The sequence below is a fragment of the Oreochromis aureus genome, linkage group 4 (genome assembly GCF_013358895.1).
Source record: "Oreochromis aureus strain Israel breed Guangdong linkage group 4, ZZ_aureus, whole genome shotgun sequence".
NCBI lineage: Eukaryota > Metazoa > Chordata > Actinopteri > Cichliformes > Cichlidae > Oreochromis > Oreochromis aureus.
This window is the reverse complement of record NC_052945.1, coordinates 29,895-52,840: the sequence shown is the minus strand read 5'-3', so window position 1 is coordinate 52,840 and position 22,946 is coordinate 29,895. Positions and strand designations below refer to the sequence as shown.

Below are 22,946 nucleotides of genomic sequence, written 5' to 3'. Positions count from 1 at the left end.
CCCCGTAGATTTAACCCAGTTTAGACTGACAAATATTTATTTTACCATCACAATTCAAAATGACTGTGTTTAATTTGCAATTAGTGTATGGTCGTGTTTAACTTTTGCATGTCTGAGCCTGGGAAATTTTTTTTTGGTTAGAAAATCTGGCCCACCTTAGTGTGTAATTGAGTAGTCCTGCTATACATGGCCTTTATCTTCTGTCATTTATGTCAATACATCAAATAAAATACTTTGATCTTATATTATTAGCTGTTGTTTATTTGCAAAGGTTATTCTCAACAGGGATGCTAGACAAAAACGGCGTTTTCTACAGACAGCCTAGCATACGCTCTCCACTTGCGAGTGAAAAAAGAAAAAGAAAAAAACACCCCTTTCCTATTGGTGTTAGAGTTTACCATGTCAGCCAATCAAAAAAATGATAAGGCAACATGTGACATTTGGTTGTTTAGGGAGAAGGGGAAGTTTTTAGGAGTGACACCATGACGGAAAGCAGGCGAGCGAAAGAAAGAGAGAGAGAGAGTTTTCATATGTGAGACATTAGTGACGTTTAGCGTGTTTGGAGGCTATAGTTAGTTTGTTGTGTAGTTATTGTTTTGTATTGTGTGTCAGTTAGACTGCTGAATTTCATATTTGATCTAAAAAAGCTGTCAAAGGCAGATTCCAGTGTAAACGCTGTCTCCACATAGAAATTGGACTGTTGCACCTCCAGTTGTCAGACCTGCAGGGTTTAGGCCTGTGGTGTTCTCCTCTGTCTTATACTGAACACAAACTACATTTTTGGACTGGCACAAATAATTTGTGTGCCTTCTTATTTGATGCAGCACACCTGATTGTTCTGTAAATAGATTTAAATGGTTATATAAAAACGCCTGAGGCCTTGGCTGCATTTTTAGGTAAATAGTACCATATAACTTTGTTGTTTGCAAAACTTGTGCATAATTTTTAGAAATGTACAATTTCTATTTGCATTTCAAGTTATGAAAATGATTCGTTAAACATGTAAAAAAATATAACTTTTTTCTACTTGGATTCTGAATTCTTTGTCTGAATTTAGATCAACTGTGCTAATATAGTATACCAAAATGAAAAAAATAACTCAAATTTCAGATATTTGAGGTTGTGCTGTAAATAATGATACCAAACAAGGCAAGAAAAACATATTTAAAAGTGAAATATAGAAGTAAAATCAAAAGTAGTCAAGAACGGCCAATTATACCCGGGACCCCAGAGGGTTAAAAAAAAAAGACTTGAAAGGACTTGAAATTCAAAGTTTCGGACTTGGGACTTGACTTGAAAGTTGTCTGTCTTGACTTGCGACTTGACTCTGACTTGCTTGACTTTACTTGAGACTTGACTTGTGACTTGAGGATAAAGACTTGGGACTTACTTGAGACTTGCAAAACAATGACTTGGTCCCACCTCTGTTGACTTCTGAGGAAATTTTAGATGGCACTCGCCATCAGAAAGGTTGCCGACCCCTGGTGTGTGTGTGCGTGCGTGCGTGTGTGCGTGCATGCGTGCGGACTTACTCGACTGTCTTGCTCCATGCTGGTGGGTCACTCATCGTCATAAACACACAGTTGGTCAGAATCGTTACCATAATGAACAGACTGAATAAAGTTGTATTTGTAAGAAAAATTTTTTTATCCTGTTGTCATAAAGGCATACTGTGACATTATGCAGGTAGGGTGTAAACTATCATAAAGGATATGAATGAATGAGGACCTTGATGGCTAAGATCCTCAGTGGGTTGAATGGACTCAGCAGGTAACAGGCGGGCTCAGCATTAAACCTGTAGATCACGTTTCCTTTACTGAGCACAATGAAGGTCTGCAGAGAGACAGACAGTTAAGACACAGGTGACAGGCATACTGGTGGTATGGTGTTTCTCACCATCAGTATTAAATGATAACATGTAGACTGGTTGGGTAAGGTCCCACGCAACCTCAAATATCCTCGAGAGGATAAAGAACTGGTCTATTGTTTTAACCATGACAATCATGGCAAAAACTGCTCCTCCTGAATCCAGTGTCCTAGTAACAAATGAACTCTCGTCTCTGGTACCCTGACATAGACCTTTCCAGGAAAACGCAAGAGTGTGACCCTCTATAGGTGGAGCACCCACCTTCCAGTTCTCTTTCATAATGATGGGGACCACCACCCCAGTCTGCCAATCCAGAGGAACCATCCCGGATCTCCACATTGTGTTGCAGGTGTGTCAACTAGGAATGCCCTACAACACTGGTTCTCAAACTTTTCACAATGAGTACCACCTCATAAAATATATGGCTCTTGAAGTACCACCCTTATGACCGACATTAAAGTACAGTAGTATAGGCCTATTAAACACCACACACAGTTTACACAGACAATTTTCTTATATGAATGTTATTTATTTTAACTGTCATAAACAGGATGTGACGAGTGATAATATTAACAACTGTACTGCATTAAAACATTGACACCACACTGTAAAATGTAATTCTAGATGTTTGTTATTTCAACATATTATTCTATATCAGTTTGACGATAGATGACTGAAGTTGTTGTTATAACATAGAATTACAAGTTAAAAACGTCCCAATTACACCAAAAAAAGCTAACTTGAAAACTCATGTCCAGCTAAATCAGCAACTTATGTGAACTTGACAATGTGGGTAAGTTGAGCACAGCAGGATTCAAAACTGCCTCACGTGACTGCTACCGAGGTGCATCATGGGGAATTGGCGGTTAACGACATGCTCACTTTACTTGGACGTTTTCTAATCGTCTTCTTTGGAATATGCTTTCAAGGTGAGTAACATTGGTTATAACTATAAGGAAAGAGAGCTACAAAAGTTGGAACGTGTTTTGAATTTATGGCATGATGTGTGTTTTTCTCTTTTACCGAAATGTTTGCTTTAGCTAATGTAACTTTAGCCGACAAGGTCCAGCTTGTGTGTCATGACCAAACTTGACCTAATAAACTGACATATGGCCTTTTTTATGGGTTTAATTTGGCACTGACCAAATCACAAGTATTGTGCCGCTAGCTTTAAGGTTGTGCACTCAACCACTGTTGCGATATTAGCAAGCTAACTCAGCTAATTAATAAAGCTTATTTCATATTGTCTCTGTACTTGTAAATTTCTTTCAAGTTCACAGGCTGTTGTATTTTGGTGGAAGTTCATTTTGGCAATATTTCCAATAACTGACTGGGTTCAAAAAGAACTTTTGGCAGGACTCCGATGCTTGTTGTCATCTGTTTACCCCTATGTAATCACTTAAGTTGTTATTAACTGCTGCATGCTAAGCTGCAAGAGTGCACTGAGGACTGAGACAAAATATGGTCTACAAACCAGCATTATATTAGTTTTTATCAGATAGTCCTCCAGTGTGTTTATTTTTGCTTTAATTCTATTGTGCAGTTATTTGTTACCCTGAAATGCTTTATGCTTAACAACAGCTCACTATTTTGACTTATTTTTGAACTCTTGTGATCAGTATGACTAGATAGTGTGAGTTTCCATACTAAAAGAGCTGTAGTGATAAAATAATTGGCATCAGAGACACTGATTTTTGGCATTTTTTTTTTTTTTTTTTTTTTTTTTTGCATAATTTACCTTTTAATTAAACTGCATTCTCTGTATTGTAACAAAACTAACATTGTTTATATGTCAGAAAATTAGCAAACATGAATAAATGGCGAAAACAATATAATTATAACATATATTTTTATTTTACTTATTTTAGGTCTGTGAAGCCAAACTTGATGCTGGGGATATATTTTTGTCAGTGGAGTCAAATGGTAAGTTACAATTTGTGCATTTTGTCATACTGGAAACACCACAGATTATATTGTAACTTAATAGCTCTGTAGAACAAATGATATAAAGATTGTAGTGTCAGGGTACTTCTTAAGAAGTAATATGGCACTATTGATGATCGCATGCAGGTGGCATAAACTAAATATTCAGATGTGCTACCAACAAATGATTCATTAACAAAAGCAATGGAGCAGACTGTTTAGGTTCTTGTGGTTGTAATAACATCCATAACTGCAAGTTTGTCATTAATTTATTTTCACAGGTCTAGATGATCACATCTGTCTTTGTCATTTAAATGAGGTGGACTTGCAAACTTTGCGCTCTTTTTGGGTAATTGCTGTCCAATACATATACACAGAATGTGCACAGTATTTCAGATCTAAAAAGGGAGTATGTAATGGACTTGCTGGCTTTAATGTAAAAAGCCTGTTGTGTAACTTTAATGAGGCAGTTGGACTAAAACAGTATTGCTCATCAAGGTAAACGTCTGAGGAATAAGGAAATTGTTACTTGTCCTTTTACTCAGTGTTCTTTTAATCGCACATTTACTAAAGTTTTACATCACATAAGTCATTTTGTGATGACTTGAAGATTTCGAGACAGAGCTTATTGTTCTCTGAACTTCCTTGTTTGCTGAATGGCAGGTAAAGTGCATCTTTTGTTTGTTTGCTTTTGTGTGTTTGTGTTTTCTCTAATGGGCCTCAGATGACCGTTTGCTTAAATTTGGGTCTCAAAGAATCTTTTTTTTATTCTGCCTGTACTCTCCACCCTCTTCTTCTATTGCTCAGGTTGAAGCAGAATTTGCCCGTCTTACATCTGTTGACCTGAAAGGGTTCCTTTTGCTGTGCTTGACCATTATGGAGAGGTTCGTGGAGCTGTACAAAATCAAGAGCGGCATAGGAGGGCTAACTAGGCTCATAAGATGCTTCGGTGATGATGTAAGTGTTCAACTGCGAAATCTAATCCTTTGTTTAAGTTTTAGGTTATCCAGTTCAACTGATGAACTCATTGAAAGAAAGCTGATAAGTAAAGTCTGTCATCATATTTCACAACTGGACATTTAGTGTGGTACCTTTTACAGAATCTGTGTATATTGGTGGTAGGTTGGATATCATATTCTACTTGAATGTCCTGATAAGCCTGATTCAAAATCTCCAATGATAATCATATATTGATGGAATTATGTATCAAAAAGCTATGAATTTGGAGCTGTCTACATGTTTCATGAACACTGTTTAAAGTGTTTTTGTTTTCTTTTGACTTCTTTGACCAGAGCCCTACACAAAGGAAGAGGACAGAGGACCTCATTTTCTAAAGGAAGATCCTCACACACTTTCAAGACTGTGAAGGTTAGCATTGTTTCTTTTAGTAAATTTAATAATGACAGCACCACAGTGGATTTTAAATGAAACATGTGGCATCTATGAAACAATAGATGCCACATGATAACATGTGTACTTTTTTTCCTCACCAAATGTATTATTACAAGATCTTTGACACTGGATTTGGTCTAGGTTTCAGAGAAACTAACTGGCAAGCTAGCATTGATATTATTAGTGTCTTGTGTTTATTCATGTCTTCACCAGGGTCTTTGACATTTCGCTGCTGTACTGTTCACTTCAGCTTTACGTTTGATTTCTCATTGTATATTGTAATGGCAGAGATATTAGGATATTTAAGGGGCTGCGGTGGCTGCTACAGCTGTGGGGGCAATACTTTGGTGAAATGTCCTGGACCCTGGAAAAGAGACTGTGTAGACTGGGTAAGCAATTAAAGGTTACTGGCCGAGAGTCATTGGGCAGCTGGGTAAAGGTGGATGTTGATATTCAGTGCCAATTATGCAACCTGTTCAGCCACGTCTATATGCTCTTTTTCATGCTGTTAATATAGGGGAAAAAATAAACTCTAATCAATAAACTGATTAAAGAAGCATTGTCTATGGAGCCATAATCTGATCCTGTAGTGTAGCTGCAGTTTGCACATTTCATGTATTGTCAGCCAGATTTTTTTAGAGCACAGCCAATATTTAGCATACGAGATTTAAATTCACACACTGGTGATGGCAAGCTACATTGTAGCCACAGCCGCCCTGGGGGCGCACTGACAGAGGCGCGGCTGCCGGACACTGGCACCACCGGGCCCTCTGACCACCACCAGTAGGCAACGGGTGAAGTGTCTTGCCCAAGGACACAACGACCGAAACTGTCGGAGCCGGGGCTCGAACCGGCAACCTTCCAATTATAAGACGAACTGTCAACTCTTGAGTCACGATTCAGTCATCCATCCATGTGTGTGAATGACTGAATGTGTAAAGCGCTTTGGAGTCCTTAGGGGACTAGTAAAGCGCTATACAAATACAGGCCATTTACCATTTAAATTGAAAATTTTGTTTGAATTCTGCAATTGAAGACATGCTCAGTTATTTATGAACATGGTCTTTGTTTAAAGCAAGAAATGGATTTGTAACATGGGGGTGCATATCTCATTCTGAAAAAACTTTAACAACTAATAAGTGTTACCCAAAGCCAATCACCATCATCCAAAGCATCAGTATGGCTCTTCTTTGGAAAGACATGAATTGTTAAGCACAAGGGATATTGTGTAATTGTAATTGTGTAATTTTTTTGTTGTTGTTGTTGTCTTTGAACCCTTTTATAGCCGACAGGTATTGAAGACAATGAAAGTTGGCATTGTGATGGTGAAAGAAGAAGACATCATCGATGTGTTGGTTGTCCTTGAGGAGGCAGTAATCCTGTCTAATCTGAGGGATGTCTCAAGTGCCATTTCCATGCTGATGGGCCTTCTTTTTGCCCTCAACATAGACTATCCAAAGGAACTTAAGGACATCTTTGAAGTCATTCAGAACATCCTAATGAACATTGGTGGAAGGCAGTGCGTCTCACTAGTGCATGGTCTAAGAAACAGACTCTTGCAGAAAGCCATGCAGAACTGTAATTGTATGCTCACAGCATACAATTGCTTTAGTGTTAAGGACAGTTTTTATGTTTGTTTTTGTATTCTTGCAAGTTCTCATTCTCACTTTTGTATGTCACTAAATGACTACACTTTACATTCCAGATTAGACAATTACTCATTTGTTCATGGTTTAAGAAACTTATGTGAACAACAATATAATGGTGGACTTTGCAGATGCTTATCTCATGCAAGTCAGTAATTTTTCCTTTGTTTTGCAATTGAGCAGACTCAAACTGATGTTTCTGAAATATTCATATTATCAAATGTTTCAGAAGCATGCACTCATTTTCAGAGATATTGGTTCTGTGGAATTTGTTGCAATTGTAAATGAAGACAAATACAAGAGTGTGATGTCTTAGTTGTTATAAACTGATCTTTACTGTCACTTATCAAAGGTTTTGTACTATTTTAATATTTCAAGTTTTATGCTAACAGGTGTGACTGAGCACAATGAAGTTTAAAAATTTTGCAAATGTAAAGAATAACTTTTCTAAAATAGCAAGTGTCCCGTTGATACATTACATTAATGCAGACTTTATGTTGTTACTTCACAAGAATCACTACTGCTCCTAGAGTATTGGTCAGAATTTAATCTTCACCCAAACTGGGCTCAAGACCAAGTTCAAATTTATTGTTTCACAGGGAGCAGCCTTTGAGTTTTGATGGATTGTGAGCCTGATGAGCTACGTCACTGATTTTTCTGTTTCTCAGATGACTAAGATGGCACAATAAATGGTCAATGTTGGGTGCTCATGAGTAATTGTCTTGTCATGTTCTTAAAACAAACTTTCTGTATGAAATGATCAGATAGACTTTAATGGAATCTGTGGGATTTTTTTTTTTCTGTAAACAACAGAAAATTAATTTAAAGGAATGTAGATATTTAAACCTGAGATCTAAGATGAACCTAACAGGTAGTTTTGCTGAAATGGATGTTAGAAAGCTAAAAAAAAACAAAACAAAACTTAAGATGTTTAATACACATTTTTCTTTACATCCAGTCAATCAACTCTGATAATTAAAATGAAACTGATTTACAAGTTCACTCAGCTACCTTAAGGAGCTCAGTTAATTAATACACTTAAATCAACTTAGCTAACAGATTATGTTAGTTAAGCTAAAATAGATTCCTAAGTTAAAAGAACTACTAAAGTATTTGAATTAACTAAAAAACCCAAGTCAACTGAACTAGGACAAGAGTTTAAACAATAGATTATTTTAATTTAGCTGAAAGGGTTTTCCCAAGTAAAAATGACAATTAAAGGAGTTGAACTGACTAACAAATCTCAGTCAACTAAACTAAGACGAAAGTTTAGACAACATGTAATTTTTCATTAAGATAACAATTGGTTGTGTTATAAGAACAAACTCTATTTCTTGACTTAACTTAAAATTTTAAGGCAGCCCTGTACCTGATATTTTTAAGTTGAAACAACAAGTTATATTTTACAGTGCAGGTGGAATATCCAATCTTTAAGTGATGACGTATGAACAAACTACTCTGCATTTATTAAGGCTGTTGTGTTTTTAATATGTTTTCTTTGTATCTTGTTTTATTTAATCCGAAACAGTCAGTGATCACTGTCAGCCTCTCTCGGTTTTTATCATCACTCTTCATTTTGAAGCTCAGTTTTTAAAACCTTACAATGTAACTACAGCCCAGCCCATGTAGCAGTATATTAATGACTAACCTTCTATCGCAGTTGTTCTCCTGACTGAAGTTTGGTCCATTAATATCCTGCCATGTGATTACATTTGTTCCTAACCATCAGGAACCCTCTTTGAGTAGAAAAAAAGTTAGCGTTCATCCTCCAACTTGAGTAACCCTACAAACGTCACTGCTGTTTAGTTTTCTGTCTTCATTTATGTTGGCAGGGAGAGCAGGGCTGTACATTTTAATTTTTGCTGTGGCGGTTAAGCTGCCAGATTTTTGGCTTCACGACCCTCCTTTGTGGTTCGTGCACGTCGAAGCTCAGTTGGCTCTTCGTGGCATTTCGGCCGACGACACAAAATACCATCATGTGGTGGCCTTGTTGGATCCGCTGTCCACCTGCCATGCGATGACCCTCCTCCGGGATCCCCCCACCGAAGGGAAATACACCACTCTGAAGTTGCTGCTGCTGCGGCGCTACTCCCTTTCCGATGCAGAGTGGCGGAGAAACTCCTCTCTCTCTGCGCCTGGGTGATGGTACTGCACTCGAACTCATGGAGAGCAAGCTGTACTTGCTAGGAACTCTTCACTCACGTCTTCCTCCGACAGTTGCCGATGTGAACTGGCCTCGCCAACTCCCTGCTGCTGGCTGCGAAGGTTTACCTCTCACTTGCAGAAGAAGCGGATTGCATTCTCCTGGTTACCAGGAGCTTCGGCATCCAGGCGATAGTCCCTGACTCACCGACGGCATCTCCCACGCCCCCACCGATTGTCCCGGGGGCCTCCGACTCATCGATGGTGGCTAGGAACGCGGCACCGCAGAAAAGGGCTGTGTTTTTACCATTAACATGACTGCCCTACAACATCCAGGGCCTTTAGAAACTCATGGTGAACCTAATCCACCCTAGGAGCCAGGCCTCCAAGGGACTGCTTAACTGCGTCAGTGTCTCACCCCTAGTAATAGGCTAACTAAGCCCAATTCCTTCTCAGACTGTTCTCAGACTCTGCTATCTCTACAAAAGCTATGCCAGTAGGATTCAGGATGCCCTCAAAGTATTCCTTTCTATGACCAACTCAGTTGAAGTAACAACCCACCCCTGCTATAAACAGTGTAATTTGAGCACCTCTTTCCCCTTGTGAGATTTTGCTTCAGCCTGAGTTCCCCTTGGCCTGTCAGTACCTGTCAACTGCCTGTGGAGTCCCACAGGATAACCAAGCCCAATGGCTCAGTGGCTCCATTCCCCTCTGGTGTCCACAATGTTAATTGGGGATTACCATCATGAGAGGTATCAACCACTTTGAAGCTGCAACTCCTTGCAGCAGCCTAATCAATGAAGGTGTAGAACATTTCCAGCACACCCCCATGATATGTTTGGGTGTGCCATGTTTGTCTGGCATCCTCCCATGCTACCTGATCCAACTCACCACCAATTGGTGATCAGTTGACAGTTCAGCTCCTCTCTTCTCCTGAGTGCTCAGAACATATGGCCGTGGATATGACAATACAATTACAGAACTGTGTTGTACATTTATGGACATCCTTATGTTCAAACATATATTTCTTTAAACAAAACCACCTTCTTTGACTGGTAAAAAGGATCCAACTCCTCCAGTGGGGTGTTGAGAAACTCAGGAGGTGGGTCTCCATATATAAGGGGAAGAGGTTTTCCGGCCTCCAGGTCACTGGCTGGTTTAGGAAGATCTTCCTCTGCAATCTGTGACACAGCCAGAGTATGGATTATATGTTTTCAGAGTACTGATTACTTGTCCTTAGCTGAAAAGTACATTATATACCTCAATGTTGTTCTCCTTTCTTATCTGACATTCCTTTTCTTCAGCGTCATGTCGCCGTTGGATTTCCTCCAGTGATGCTGGTGTGAATCTTTTGAAAATCTCTGAACCAATAGGGGGCAAAAGAGGTGCCATGTTGGCATCATGCAGAATCTCCTGAACTTCCCTAGTTGCCTAGAAACTGCCACCTGTAGGAAAAGAAAATGCAGGGGGTTTAATACACAAGCCCTTCGTTTAACAGGAGCACCATGATGTCACAGTAAAACCACAACTAACTAAAACCGAAATAAGTCAAACAAGAACCACAAGAAAAATGTGACTGTGAATAAAGCGTGAATAATTATGAGAATCAATCAGAAAGTTCACTGGTAATCTTAAATGACGTGACTATTAAAAGTACGTTCTACCTTCCTGGTGCGTTTCAATGTTGTTCACAGCGATGGCCTCAACACTTTCTCTGATATTTTAAAGTCTCTACCTTGGGCTGGAGCTTCCTGCTGTCATGTGGTGGTCATAAGTAAAGCTGAATCAAAACTACAATATTCAATCAGAATGCAGTATCTCACTACACTTGAGCTTACATGTTTTCAGTGTTGCTGGTGTTGACCCCACCCTTGTGTTACTATGGCACCAGCAGCTGTTGGGAGTCATCAATTTAACCCTTGGGTGTAAAATTACAGTGAGTACGATGACCTGGCTCATTCCAAAACACACACACACACACACACACACACACACACACACACACACACACACACACACACTTCATTCCTTTCAGTGTTTCTACATGATTTTCTTTCATATCCTCTTCACCTCTCACTGAACCCCAACATTGTTTTTTTATTTTAGCTGGATATAAACTCATCCACCGTGACTCCAACATGTAGCATGTTACAAAAACTCCTTTCAGTGAGTATAATCATCATTATTGATCACACTGATGATCATTTTACATTAGACTCAGCAGAGAAACTGCATGTCTTCCAGCTCGTCTGTCAGCTCAGTGACTCTGCTGGTTCCCACAAATATTAGACTACAGGAAGCTTAATAGAGACGCTCACACACACTTTGAGGTAATACTGAAATCTTTGGACTGATTCAAACACTATGTAACACCTGTGTTAAAATGCTGTTTCATCGCATGTAACAATAAGAGATTTAAAATAAATGTAACAACTTTCACTAACATCAATCAGAACAAACACATTTAACGCTTAGTTAACATTCAGCTCAAAACATTGACTCTCTTAAAAGTGCCACTGCTGTGGAAACACAAAACACACACACACATTCATCAACATGCGTGACAACATGTGACTGAACACACATATAAACGCATAAAAGCACAACAGGTAAAACGTAACCACAGAAAATCTGATGATGGCACAAAACCAGGCTTACAGTGAGAGCTGCTGTAGCTGCGTCCTCTGATTTAACCTGAAGTGTGTGTTTGTGTGTGTGCATTTATATGTCTTTGTTTATCAATGTGTGCGTGTGTATGTGTGTTTGTTTGTGTGTCCATCAGTGACATGTCATTCAGCCTCTTGCTCTGGTGATAGCTGGCGCCACACACAGACTGACAGACAGTAATGTTTTGATTCACCACAAGATGGCATCAGAGACCACTTTACATCACTTTACATTCACAGAGACCATTTTAAGCTCCTCCCAAATAACCCATTATCGCTAATAGTAATAAACATCATTAATATTAGATTAAATCTGACATCTGTCCAGACCTTCGGGTTTATTCAATCACATAACCTTCAGATGCGTTGTTATTCTTTAGTTCCTGTCCTGTTATTAGATTTAGCTGTGTGTGTTCCCAGGCGTCTCTCCTGGGCCATAATCAGCTCTTGTATTTATTCCCTCAGTTTGCCTTAGTCCATTGTCACATCATCTTGTTTCCTGCTTATCGTGCCTCTGTGTCTGTGTTTTTATGGCTTGTTGGTTTTCTGTCCATAAAAGATTATGTCATTGGATGCGTGCCTAACTAAGAGCTCTTCATTAAACCTGACATCCAGAGAAGTTCTTAAGGCCCCACACTGTTTGATCGTGTTGTGGTCCTAATGGTGGCAGTGAAACCTCACTGTTAATGCATTAGGCCGGAGTTCACAGCAGTATGAGGACTTGATTCGTGACGTCTAACACGGATCAAAAAAGTCTGTTTATATGCAGATGACACTCTGACTTTGTGTTCACATCCACAACAAGCAGTTTTCCAACACAAATTTTCAGCCTGTGAATCCAGAATATTTCATAAACGTCCCTGGAAAATATTCAGCTGCAGAAGAGGAAAAAGGAGACTTCATCAAGCTGACTGAGCTTCTAAAAGGCTTTCCTTTGTCCACAATCAAATCCCGTTAATCTGAAAAACTTTTTTTTACACTGTTAAGGAAGGAAAGGAAAGGCTGAGTGACACAGAACAAAATGCATAAATCAGCTCACACTAACACTATCAGAGGGCGCACACACACAGATGCATTAAAAGCAGAAGGAGTTTTCTCTATCGATGTGACACAACATCATCACACCCTGCTGGAACAACAACACAGATAACTGTATGTGTGAGTGTGTGTGTGTAACCATAGCCTGCAGAATGCTGGTGGACACGCTCAGTAACGTTTGGTATTTCCTGTCTCTCTCTTGGCCCTGTTGGTCTTTGAGCAGGAAGTGAATGACAGACAGCAGCTGCAGACACCTCCTACAGGCAGGGGGCACTGTTCCACATTTCATTTTAAAGAAACATTTATTCAGTTATTTGGGAACTTAAATGAACACCATAACAACCTGTTTCCCAAAGAACAGTCTAAGGTGTGTGTGTGTCTTTAAGTCTTTGTAAATCAGTGAGAAATATTTAAACTATATCGACTTTAAACAGCACAGCGTGTGACCACAGAGCGCCAATATGGAAACAGCTGACTGTCATGTGTCTAATGCAGGGCCTTCTGTCATTCAGTCTGAATTTACCACAATTTACAGCAATAATAACAAATACACACACACACACACACACACACACACACTGAGGGTTTCTGTACTGAGTTCGTCTTCAGATCACCTTCTGTTGGGTGCTCACCTCACTCTTTCTCCTGATCCAAAACCCGAAACAAAGTGCTCAGTGACCATGTGACAGAAACAAAGACTGCAGTCATGTCCTGAGACTTGGAGCTACCTGAACAATCTCCCTGTGAGAGACAGGTGGGAGCTCCGATATGTGAGCGAGGTGCCTTCTGTTGGAATGGAATCATTTCAGTGTCTCACTCACCGCTTTTCTATTGCACAGAGTGATAAGACTGTGAAAATTAGAATAGGTGAGCGGCAGCATTTTGCTGTGTTTATACTCTGGTTGTGTCCTGTGTGCATGCATGAGTACAAAGCTAACCTACGACTGAGATTGCACAACAACGTTGACTTTCCCTTCAGAGTTTCTGACTCTTACGTCTGTAATGTGGCTTGCTTTGTGCAGAACCGTCGCTCACTGTTTACCACAGCTGTTTGAAGTATTTATATTATTAGTAACTTTTTGTCTTTCTGTGTGTGATGATTGGATGGCGTGAACCTAAACATCTGAACAGCAAAGCTCTGCAGTCGTCTACTTAAATGGATTCAGCATGTGCAGACAAAGTGCTGATGGCTGTGTTTGAACTGTTTTATGTGACCCAGGCTGGTTTGTGTTTTGTTGTAGACAAATTTGTCTCGTCTGAATATTGTCAGTGTTAAATTTTGCTGTGTGAGTTTCTCTGATTGAGACGTTCCCAAGTTCACTGACAGCAAGTTCAGATTCTCCAGTTTCTCTCTGAAATCTCTGCGGACAAGAACTGAGCTGCAGAGCCGAGCAGCTGACAGACACCAGCACACACACACACACACACACACACACACACACACACACACACACACACACACACACACGTGTTTTAGTCTGTACGGATTCTGTGAGGATCACATTGCAAATCAGATGCCAAGAAACTTGTAACTATAAATCCTCCAACCTTCTGCCATCACGCACGTATGCATGTGTGCATGTGTGGGTGTTTCATTAAGTCATGCTTCTCTTCAACTCTAAAAACTACATGAAATAAAAACAGATTAGAAAGTAACACAACAAAGAGGCAGGTAAAAATGAACGGCAAAATACTCAAATAAGGAATACAAAACAAGACGCCTCTGTATTTTCTCCTGGAGCTCAGGCTCTGGAAGACAAAGAGGTTCTTATCAGTTTTGTTCCACTCATGGAGGATTGTATGTATCCTCCTCTCCTGCCTCTAAATGCAACCTGCTGTGTCCTGCACTAAACTAGTCAGAGTGAACATATCAGGTTCTGTGAGATTAGACAACTAAAGAAAAACTCAAACATATGTTAGGAGAAATGTGCAAAAATAAGTTTATTACAGGAAAATCACCTCATGATATTTACCGAGCAAAGCCACTGACAGGTGAGAAACCATGAAATCAGTTGTTTTCCTTAATATTATACATGTATCTATTTAACTGTAAAGTGCTGTGTCATTCATTAGTTAACCTGGCATGCAATTTTTAATAATGCCAATACACAAGGTGTCACCGAAATTTAACACAATTAAAACAACATGTTATTTAATGGATGTCTAAAAAATATGTTTATTTTCAGTTTTATTATTTCTTGATATTTTTTGCTTCTAAGACCAACGTCTACTGATCCTAGGCGACAGAAAAGAGAGACCTCGATCAGGATTTACACTAAAGAAAACAAGTTTAACTCTAGAAGACATTTCTGAAACTAAGATTTTATCACTTAATGTTATTATTGGTGGCTTTAACTGATACATTTGATATGATGTTAGCTGGTTTTCCCACTCTATCACACTGATGGTTTAAAGACCTTGATGATTAAAAGGCTGCCATCTCCTGGTTAGTGTAACGTTAGCCCCGTTTTTGTTGTAGTTTAGTCTGTGTCATTCACTCAGAAACACTCAGTTGTCTTTTATGTACTCAGCTTGTGAAGAATATGCCATGATTAGTCAGCCTGAATGTATTCAATGATTATCTGTTTAAAATGACAACAAACAACTTTTTAGTTGTCATCATAAGGTCGTGCATGTGGCACTATGTGGGGCAGTTTGGAGGGTAAGCTGCAGGATTTTGGAATCCTGTTTTTGGTGAATTCTGTTGCCTTAAAGTATGATACGATGGAATTATCAGTTATTTAAATAGCTAACATTAACTTGTTGGATGATTCATGCTTACCGAAGGTGACTAATGCTACTTTATTTGAGGCTGGATAAAGGTAAACTTACAGTTGTACTAAAGTTACTACTACTGTGAAACACACAGGTGAACTTGGTACCAGTTTCACTTGTACAGTTTTTTTTTCTGTAAATGAAACAGACTCTTTCTGGAATTAGTTATCCTTATGCTAACATTTAGCATCAGCATTAGATAAAGTTTATTCGTCTACATTTTTCTGCTCACTGGCACTGCCTGGTGGTGAACCCTGTTTAACACACTGTGACACATTTATCTGGTTAAACATGTACAAGATATGAAAGACTGACAAGAAGATGAATTGTACTCATTATGGAAATAACATCATTAACCACAGATATGTTCATGTAGCTAATCCTGACTGTAACTGAACATGCCTGACATCTACTCAGGCAAGTTGAAGTGATGTGTTCACTGTCGTATCTATGAGCAACTGAACTCTCCACACTCTCAAAAGTAATTTAGAGGCTTAGTAAATATCACTATAAATATAAGTTAGATGAGCCTGATAAAATTTTGTAATTATTTGAGTTTGATAAGTTGAAATAAATGTCTAAAATGTTAACGTATGTGTTTGTGTTAAATTAAGGTATTTATTTACATTTATCTCAGACAAAAAATTCAGTATGTGGTTCACAGAATACCTTCTTTGCATGTACTTAATATTTTTGTTTAAAATTGAATCAAAATATTTGAGAAATAGGTATCTATACTCATCAGTATCTTGTATTAAAATCCTTAATTAGTCAAATCAATATTATTTATTGTCAACAACTACAACTGAAAAGTGTAAGTAAAACACGATAACGTAGAGTAATTGAGTACCATGAGCCTTTTACATTGTTTTGTTCATTTTGTTTTTGAAATACTGTGAGCTTTTGCTCTCTAGGTTTGCAATTTATCCTTCAAGTATGTAAGGCTTTGAGCTAAAAGGGAAAAGGCTCTTGTCTTTTTAGTGCTTGTTTATTTCGAGTTATTGCCATGTTTATGAAAATTAAATTTTCATTTGGAAATGAATGTGGTCATTTTTCATACATGTATTATGAAACAGCTCATCTTGTAATTGGAAGGTTGCCGGTTCGAGCCCCTGCACCGACAGTCTCGGTCGCCTACTGGTTGCCTACCACCTACTGGTGGTGGTCAGAGGGCCCGGTGGCGCCAGTGTCTGGCAGCCTCGCCTCTGTCAGTGCGCCCCAGGGCAGCTGTGGCTGCAATGTAGCTTGCCATCACCAGTGTGTGAATGACTGAATGTAGTGTGAAGCACTTTGGGGTCCATAGGGACTAAGTAAAGTGCTATGCAAATACAGGCCATTTACCATATTTAATGTTAAGTACAATTTTGACTACATTCAGTTTACAATATTAAGTAAATGGAACAAAATTTTGGATTAACTGACCATCTATATTTCAGTTGCATTGACCAAGCATGTCAGTATTATTTACTCAATTTTTTCACGTTTGTGTAACAACTACAATTATTCATTTCAACTTAATATGTTTAAGCTTTAGTTATTCAATTGACCAAGTAAGGCAAGGCAAGGCAAGGCAATTTTATTTGTATAGCACACTTTCAGCACAAGGCAATTCAAGGTGCTTTACATGATTAAAAGAGAACACAAAACATAAAACACTATAAGAGTAAAATACAATAAACATTTACAAGAAAGCATTTACAATAAAACAATAATCAGGACAATAATTTATATGAAGATATTAAAACAAACAAGTAGAGAGCCATAATAGGATCAGTTACTCATAAGCAAGTCTAAATAAGTAAGTTTTAATTTTAGACTTAAAAGAGTTCAACGTTTCTGCAGCTTTGTATTCTCCTGGTATTGTATTCCAGATATGAGGAGCGTAGGAGCTAAAAGCTGCTTCTCCTTGTTTAGTTCTGGTTCTAGGGACGGTCAGTAAACAAGAGCTGGAGGACCTAAGTGATCTTGAGGGTTTGTACCATGATAGCAGATCCCTAATGTACTCTGGTGCTAACCCATTCAAGGATTTATAAACTAATAAAAGCACTTTAAAGTCTATTCTCTGAGCTACAGGTAGCCAGTGTAATGACTTTAGAACTGGGGTAATGTGCTCTATTTTCTTAGTTCTAGTAAGAACACGAGCAGCAGCGTTCTGGATCAGCTGCAGTTGTCTGATTGATTTTTTTGGTAAACCTGTCATGATACTATTACAGTAATCAAGGCGGCTAGAGATAAATGCATGGATTAGTTTCTCTAGGTCTCCTTGTGTCATCAGTCCTTTAATCCTGGAAATGTTCCTCAGGTGGTAGAATGCTGACTTTGTTATAGCTTTTATGTGGCCCTGGAGGTTCAGGTCTGAGTCCATTATTACACCTAAATTTCTAGCCTGGTCGGTAGTTTCTAGTTGGACCAGTTTGAGCTGATTACTGATATTTAATCGATCTTTTTTAGGTCCAAAGATAAGTACTTCAGTTTTGTTATTGTTTAGTTGAAGGAAATTATGAGACATCCAGTTGTTAATTTTCTCAATGCATTTATTAAGGGTTTGGATAGGTTCAACATCACCTGGTGACATAGAAATGTAAAGTTGAGTATCGTCTGCATAATTGTGGTAGTTAATATTATAGGTGGTTATAATCTGGCTTAACGGGAGCATGTAAATGCTAAATAAGAGGGGCCCTAGGATGGAACCTTGGGGGACCCCGCATGTGATTTCTATATTTTGTGATGAAAATTGGCTAATTGACACATAGAAGTTCCTGTTCTTAAGGTAGGACTTAAACCAGTTGAGTGCTGTACCAGAGAGTCCGGCCCAGCTCTCTAGACGTTCCAGTAATATATCATGATCAACGGTGTCGAACGCCGCACTAAGGTCCAGTAGTACCAATACTGTGGATTTCCCACGGTCAGTATTTATACGGATGTCATTAAACACTTTGACAAGGGCTGTTTCGGTGCTGTGGTGCTTACGAAAACCAGACTGATAAATATCAAAACGGTTGTTCTTTGTGAGGAAGCTGTTTAACTGCTGGAAAACAGCTTTTTCAATAACTTTACCGATAAATGGAAGATTAGAGATTGGTCTGTAGTTTTGCATTAATGTACTGTCTAGATTCTTTTTCTTTAATATTGGCTTGATAACTGCTGTATTTAAGGCTTTGGGAAAGACACCTGATAGGATGGATGAGTTAACTATTTGAATCAGATCCTCCCTGATCGCTGGGAGGACCTTTTTAAGAAAACCTGTCGGTAATATATCCAAGCAGCAGGTGGCAGAGCTGAGATTCTTAATAATTTTATCGAGGCTTGATTGATTTATTGTTTGAAAGTGAGTCATTTTCTCTGCATAAGTGCTAATTGGGCTTAACGTCGGGATTGGAGTTGAAACTAATGTGCCAATTGACCTTCTGATTTCCAATATCTTTTTAGTAAAGAAGTTGGCAAATTCATTGCAGGACCTGATGGAGCTTAGTTCAGGTGCTATTGCCACTGGGGGAGAAGTTAATCTCTCCACTGTAGCAAATAATGTCCTAGCATTATTGTTGTTTCTGTGAATAATCTCAGAGTACAGGGAGTGCAAAGTACAGGGAGTGCAGAATTATTAGGCAAGTTGTATTTTTGAGGAATAATTTTATTATTGAACAACAACCATGTTCTCAATGAACCCAAAAAACACATTAATATCAAAGCTGAATGTTTTTGGAAGTAGTTTTTAGTTTGTTTTAGTTTTAGCTATTTTAGGGGATATCTCTGTGTGCAGGTGACTATTACTGTGCATAATTATTAGGCAACGTAACAAAAACAAATATATACCCATTTCAATTATTTATTTTACCAGTGAAACCAATATAACATCTCCACATTCACAAATATACATTTCTGACATTCAAAACAAAACAAAAACAAATCAGCGACCAATATAGCCACCTTTCTTTGCAAGGACACTCAAAAGCCTGCCATCCATGGATTCTGTCAGTGTTTTGATCTGTTCACCATCAACATTATGCAGCAGCAACCACAGCCTCCCAGACACTGTTCAGAGAGGTGTACTGTTTTCCTCCTTGTAAATCTCACATTTGATGATGGACCACAGGTTCTCAATGGGGTTCAGATCAGGTGAACAAGGAGGCCATGTCATTAGTTTTTCTTCTTTTATACCCTTTCTTGCCAGCCACGCTGTGGAGTACTTGGACGCGTGTGATGGAGCATTGTCCTGCATGAAAATCATGTTTTTCTTGAAGGATGCAGACTTCTTCCTGTACCACTGCTTGAAGAAGGTGTCTTCCAGAAACTGGCAGTAGGACTGGGAGTTGCGCTTGACTCCATCCTCAACCCGAAAAGGCCCCACAAGCTCATCTTTGACGATACCAGCCCAAACCAGTACTCCACCTCCACCTTGCTGGCGTCTGAGTCGGACTGGAGCTCTCTGCCCTTTACCAATCCAGCCACGGGCCCATCCATCTGGCCCATCAAGACTCACTCTCATTTCATCAGTCCATAAAACCTTAGAAAAATCAGTCTTGAGATATTTCTTGGCCCAGTCTTGACGTTTCAGCTTGTGTGTCTTGTTCAGTGGTGGTCGTCTTTCAGCCTTTCTTACCTTGGCCATGTCTCTGAGTATTGCACACCTTGTGCTTTTGGGCACTCCAGTGATGTTGCAGCTCTGAAATATGGCTAACTGGTGGCAAGTGGCATCTTGGCAGCTGCACGCTTGACTTTTCTCAGTTCATGGGCAGTTATTTTGCGCCTTGGTTTTTCCACACGCTTCTTGCGACCCTGTTGACTATTTTGAATGAAACGCTTGATTGTTCGATGATCACGCTTCAGAAGCTTTGCAATTTTAAGACTGCTGCATCCCTCTGCAAGATATCTCACTATTTTTGACTTTTCTGAGCCTGTCAAGTCCTTCTTTTGACCCATTTTGCCAAAGGAAAGGAAGTTGCCTAATAATTATGCACACCTAATATAGGGTGTTGATGTCATTAGACCACACCCCTTCTCATTACAGAGATGCACATCACCTAATATGCTTAATTGGTAGTAGGCTTTCGAGCCTATACAGCTTGGAGTAAGACAACATGCATGAAGAGGATGATGTGGACAAAATACTCATTTGCCTAATAATTCTGCACTCCCTGTATATTCACATACAAGGTCTTAAATAATCAGGCCCCATCTTATCTTAATGACCTTGTAGTACCATATCACCCTATTAGAGCACTTTGCTCTCACACTGCAGGCCTACTTGCTGTTCCTAGAGTATTTAAAAGTAGAATGGGAGGGAGAGCCTTCAGTTTTCAGGCCCCTCTTCTGTGGAACCAGCTTCCAGTTTGGACTCGGGAGACAGACACTATCTCTACTTTCAAGATTAGGCTTCAAACTTTCCTTTTTGCTAAAGCATATAGTTAGGGCTGGACCAGGTGACCCTGAATCCTCCCTTAGATATGCTGCAATAGACGTAGGCTGCCGGGGATTCCCATGATGCATTGAGTTTTTCCTTTCCAGTCACCTTTCTCACTCACTATGTGTTAATAGACCTCTCTGCATCGAATCATATCTGTTATTAATCTCTGTCTCTCTTCCACAGCATGTCTTTCATCCTGTTTTCCTTCTTTCACGCCAACCGGTCGCAGCAGATGGCCCCGCCCCTCCCTGAGCCTGGTTCTGCCGGAGGTTTCTTCCTGTTAAAAGGGAGTTTTTCCTTCCCACTGTTGCCAAAGTGCTTGCTCATAGGGGGTCATATGATTGTTGGGTTTTTCTCTGTATTTATTATTGTGCTATCTACTGTACAATATAAAGCGCCTTGAGGTGACTTTTGTTGTGATTTGGCGCTATATAAATAAAACTGAATTGAATTGAATTGAATATTGAACAGATTTGACTGGTTTCCAATCTACTCAATATTTTTAAGTGTAAAAGTGTTGCCTCAAAAATCTTAAGTAAATGTCAGTTTTAGCTTTTAGAGTGCATGTGTGAAGAGTCCAAGCGTGTAAAGGTGCAGAGGCTGACATAGGTTATATTTGTACCCATCAGGCACGGAAGCTTTATCTTCCCAATCTCTGGCTGCAGTCCTTATTTCATATCAATGTCATTAATATGTAGGCTGAATTTTTACATCAGGTTTTCAAATGACCCTGGTGATGTTACTCCTCCCACATTTACAAAGAAGATCTTTGCACCCTCTGCTTGATCAAGAAAAAGGTAGAAAAAAGCTGAAGTGAATCATGCAACAATGTTTGTTATTAAACTACTGTTAATAACTGACAACCCACTGGAGGAGAAAAAGACATTCCAGTACTTCTAATACAACGAAGAACCAAAAACTAACAGCACCTTGTCAAAGTCATTCAACGCAAAATCGAGACATGAAACATGATGAACAAAGCTGAAAGTGCTACTGTCACATCTACTGAGGCAGACGGAGATGAGAGATTGTGGTCTCAAATGCAGACGGAGACCGAGACGGAGAAGGCTTTAACAAAACACTGCACAACTACAACACAAAAACCTGAACTGCAAAACCTGGAACCTGGGAAACTTTAGGGAGGTAAGCAGATGAGCCGACAACAGGTAAAGGAAGACAAAGGACCAAACACACAGAGGATAAAAAGAGGATAGGAACCAGGAGGGAAACACAGCTGGGACAAATCAGACACATGAAACAGCGAGGAAGCAAAGACCTGACGAGCAACTTCCAAAATACAGTGGCTTGCAAAAGTATTCAGCCCCATTGAACTTTTCCACATTTTGTCACATTACAGCCACAAATATGAATCAATTTGATTGGAATTCCACGTGAAAGACCAAAACAAAGTGATGTACATGTGAGAAGTGGAACGAAAATCATACATGAGTCCAAACATTTTTTACAAATAAATAACTGCAAAGTGGGGTGTGCGTAAGTATTCAGCCCCCTTTGGTCTGAGTGCAGTCAGTTGCCCATAGACATTGCCTGATGAGTGCTAATGACTAAATAGAGTGCACCTGTGTGTAATCTAATGTCAGTACAAATACAGCTGCTCTGCGACGGCCTCAGAGGTTGTCTAAGAGAATATTGGGAGCAACAACACCATGAAGTCAAGGGTTAGGGTTAGCACAGCAAACATGTGGAAGAAGGTGCTCTGGTCAGATGAGACCAAAATGGAACTTTTTGGCCAAAATGCAAAACGCTATGTGTAGCGGAAAACTAACACTGCACATCACTCTGAACACACCATCCCCACTGTCACATATGGTGGTGGCAGCATCATGCTATCATGCTGCTTCTCTTCAGCAGGAACAGGGAAGCTGGTCAGAGTTGATGGGAAGATGGATGGAGCCAAATACAGGGCAATCTTGGAAGAAAACCTCTTGGAGTCTGCAAAAGACTTGAGACTGGGGCGGAGGTTCACCTTCCAGCAGGACAACGACCCTAAACATAAAGCCAGGGCAACAATGGAATGGTTTAAAACAAAACATATCCATGTGTTAGAATGGCCCAGTCAAAGTCCAGATCTA

The 22,946-nt window shown here is 39.4% G+C and overlaps 1 protein-coding gene across 1 annotated transcript in view; it reads right to left on the bottom strand.

The window, feature by feature from the left end:
• The window catches only part of scn4ab (sodium channel, voltage-gated, type IV, alpha, b), a 59,219-nt gene that overhangs the window by 33,170 nt on the left and 3,103 nt on the right, over positions 1–22,946 (bottom strand). The window contains exons 2-5 of the mRNA XM_039611238.1: positions 10,231–10,415; positions 10,014–10,151; positions 1,715–1,833; positions 1,533–1,622 (exon numbers count right to left, since the gene is read on the bottom strand). Of these exons, the coding sequence (XP_039467172.1) occupies positions 1,533–1,622; positions 1,715–1,833; positions 10,014–10,151; positions 10,231–10,362 (479 nt within the window). The 5' untranslated portion in view covers positions 10,363–10,415. The remainder of the gene's footprint in view (positions 1–1,532; positions 1,623–1,714; positions 1,834–10,013; positions 10,152–10,230; positions 10,416–22,946) is intronic.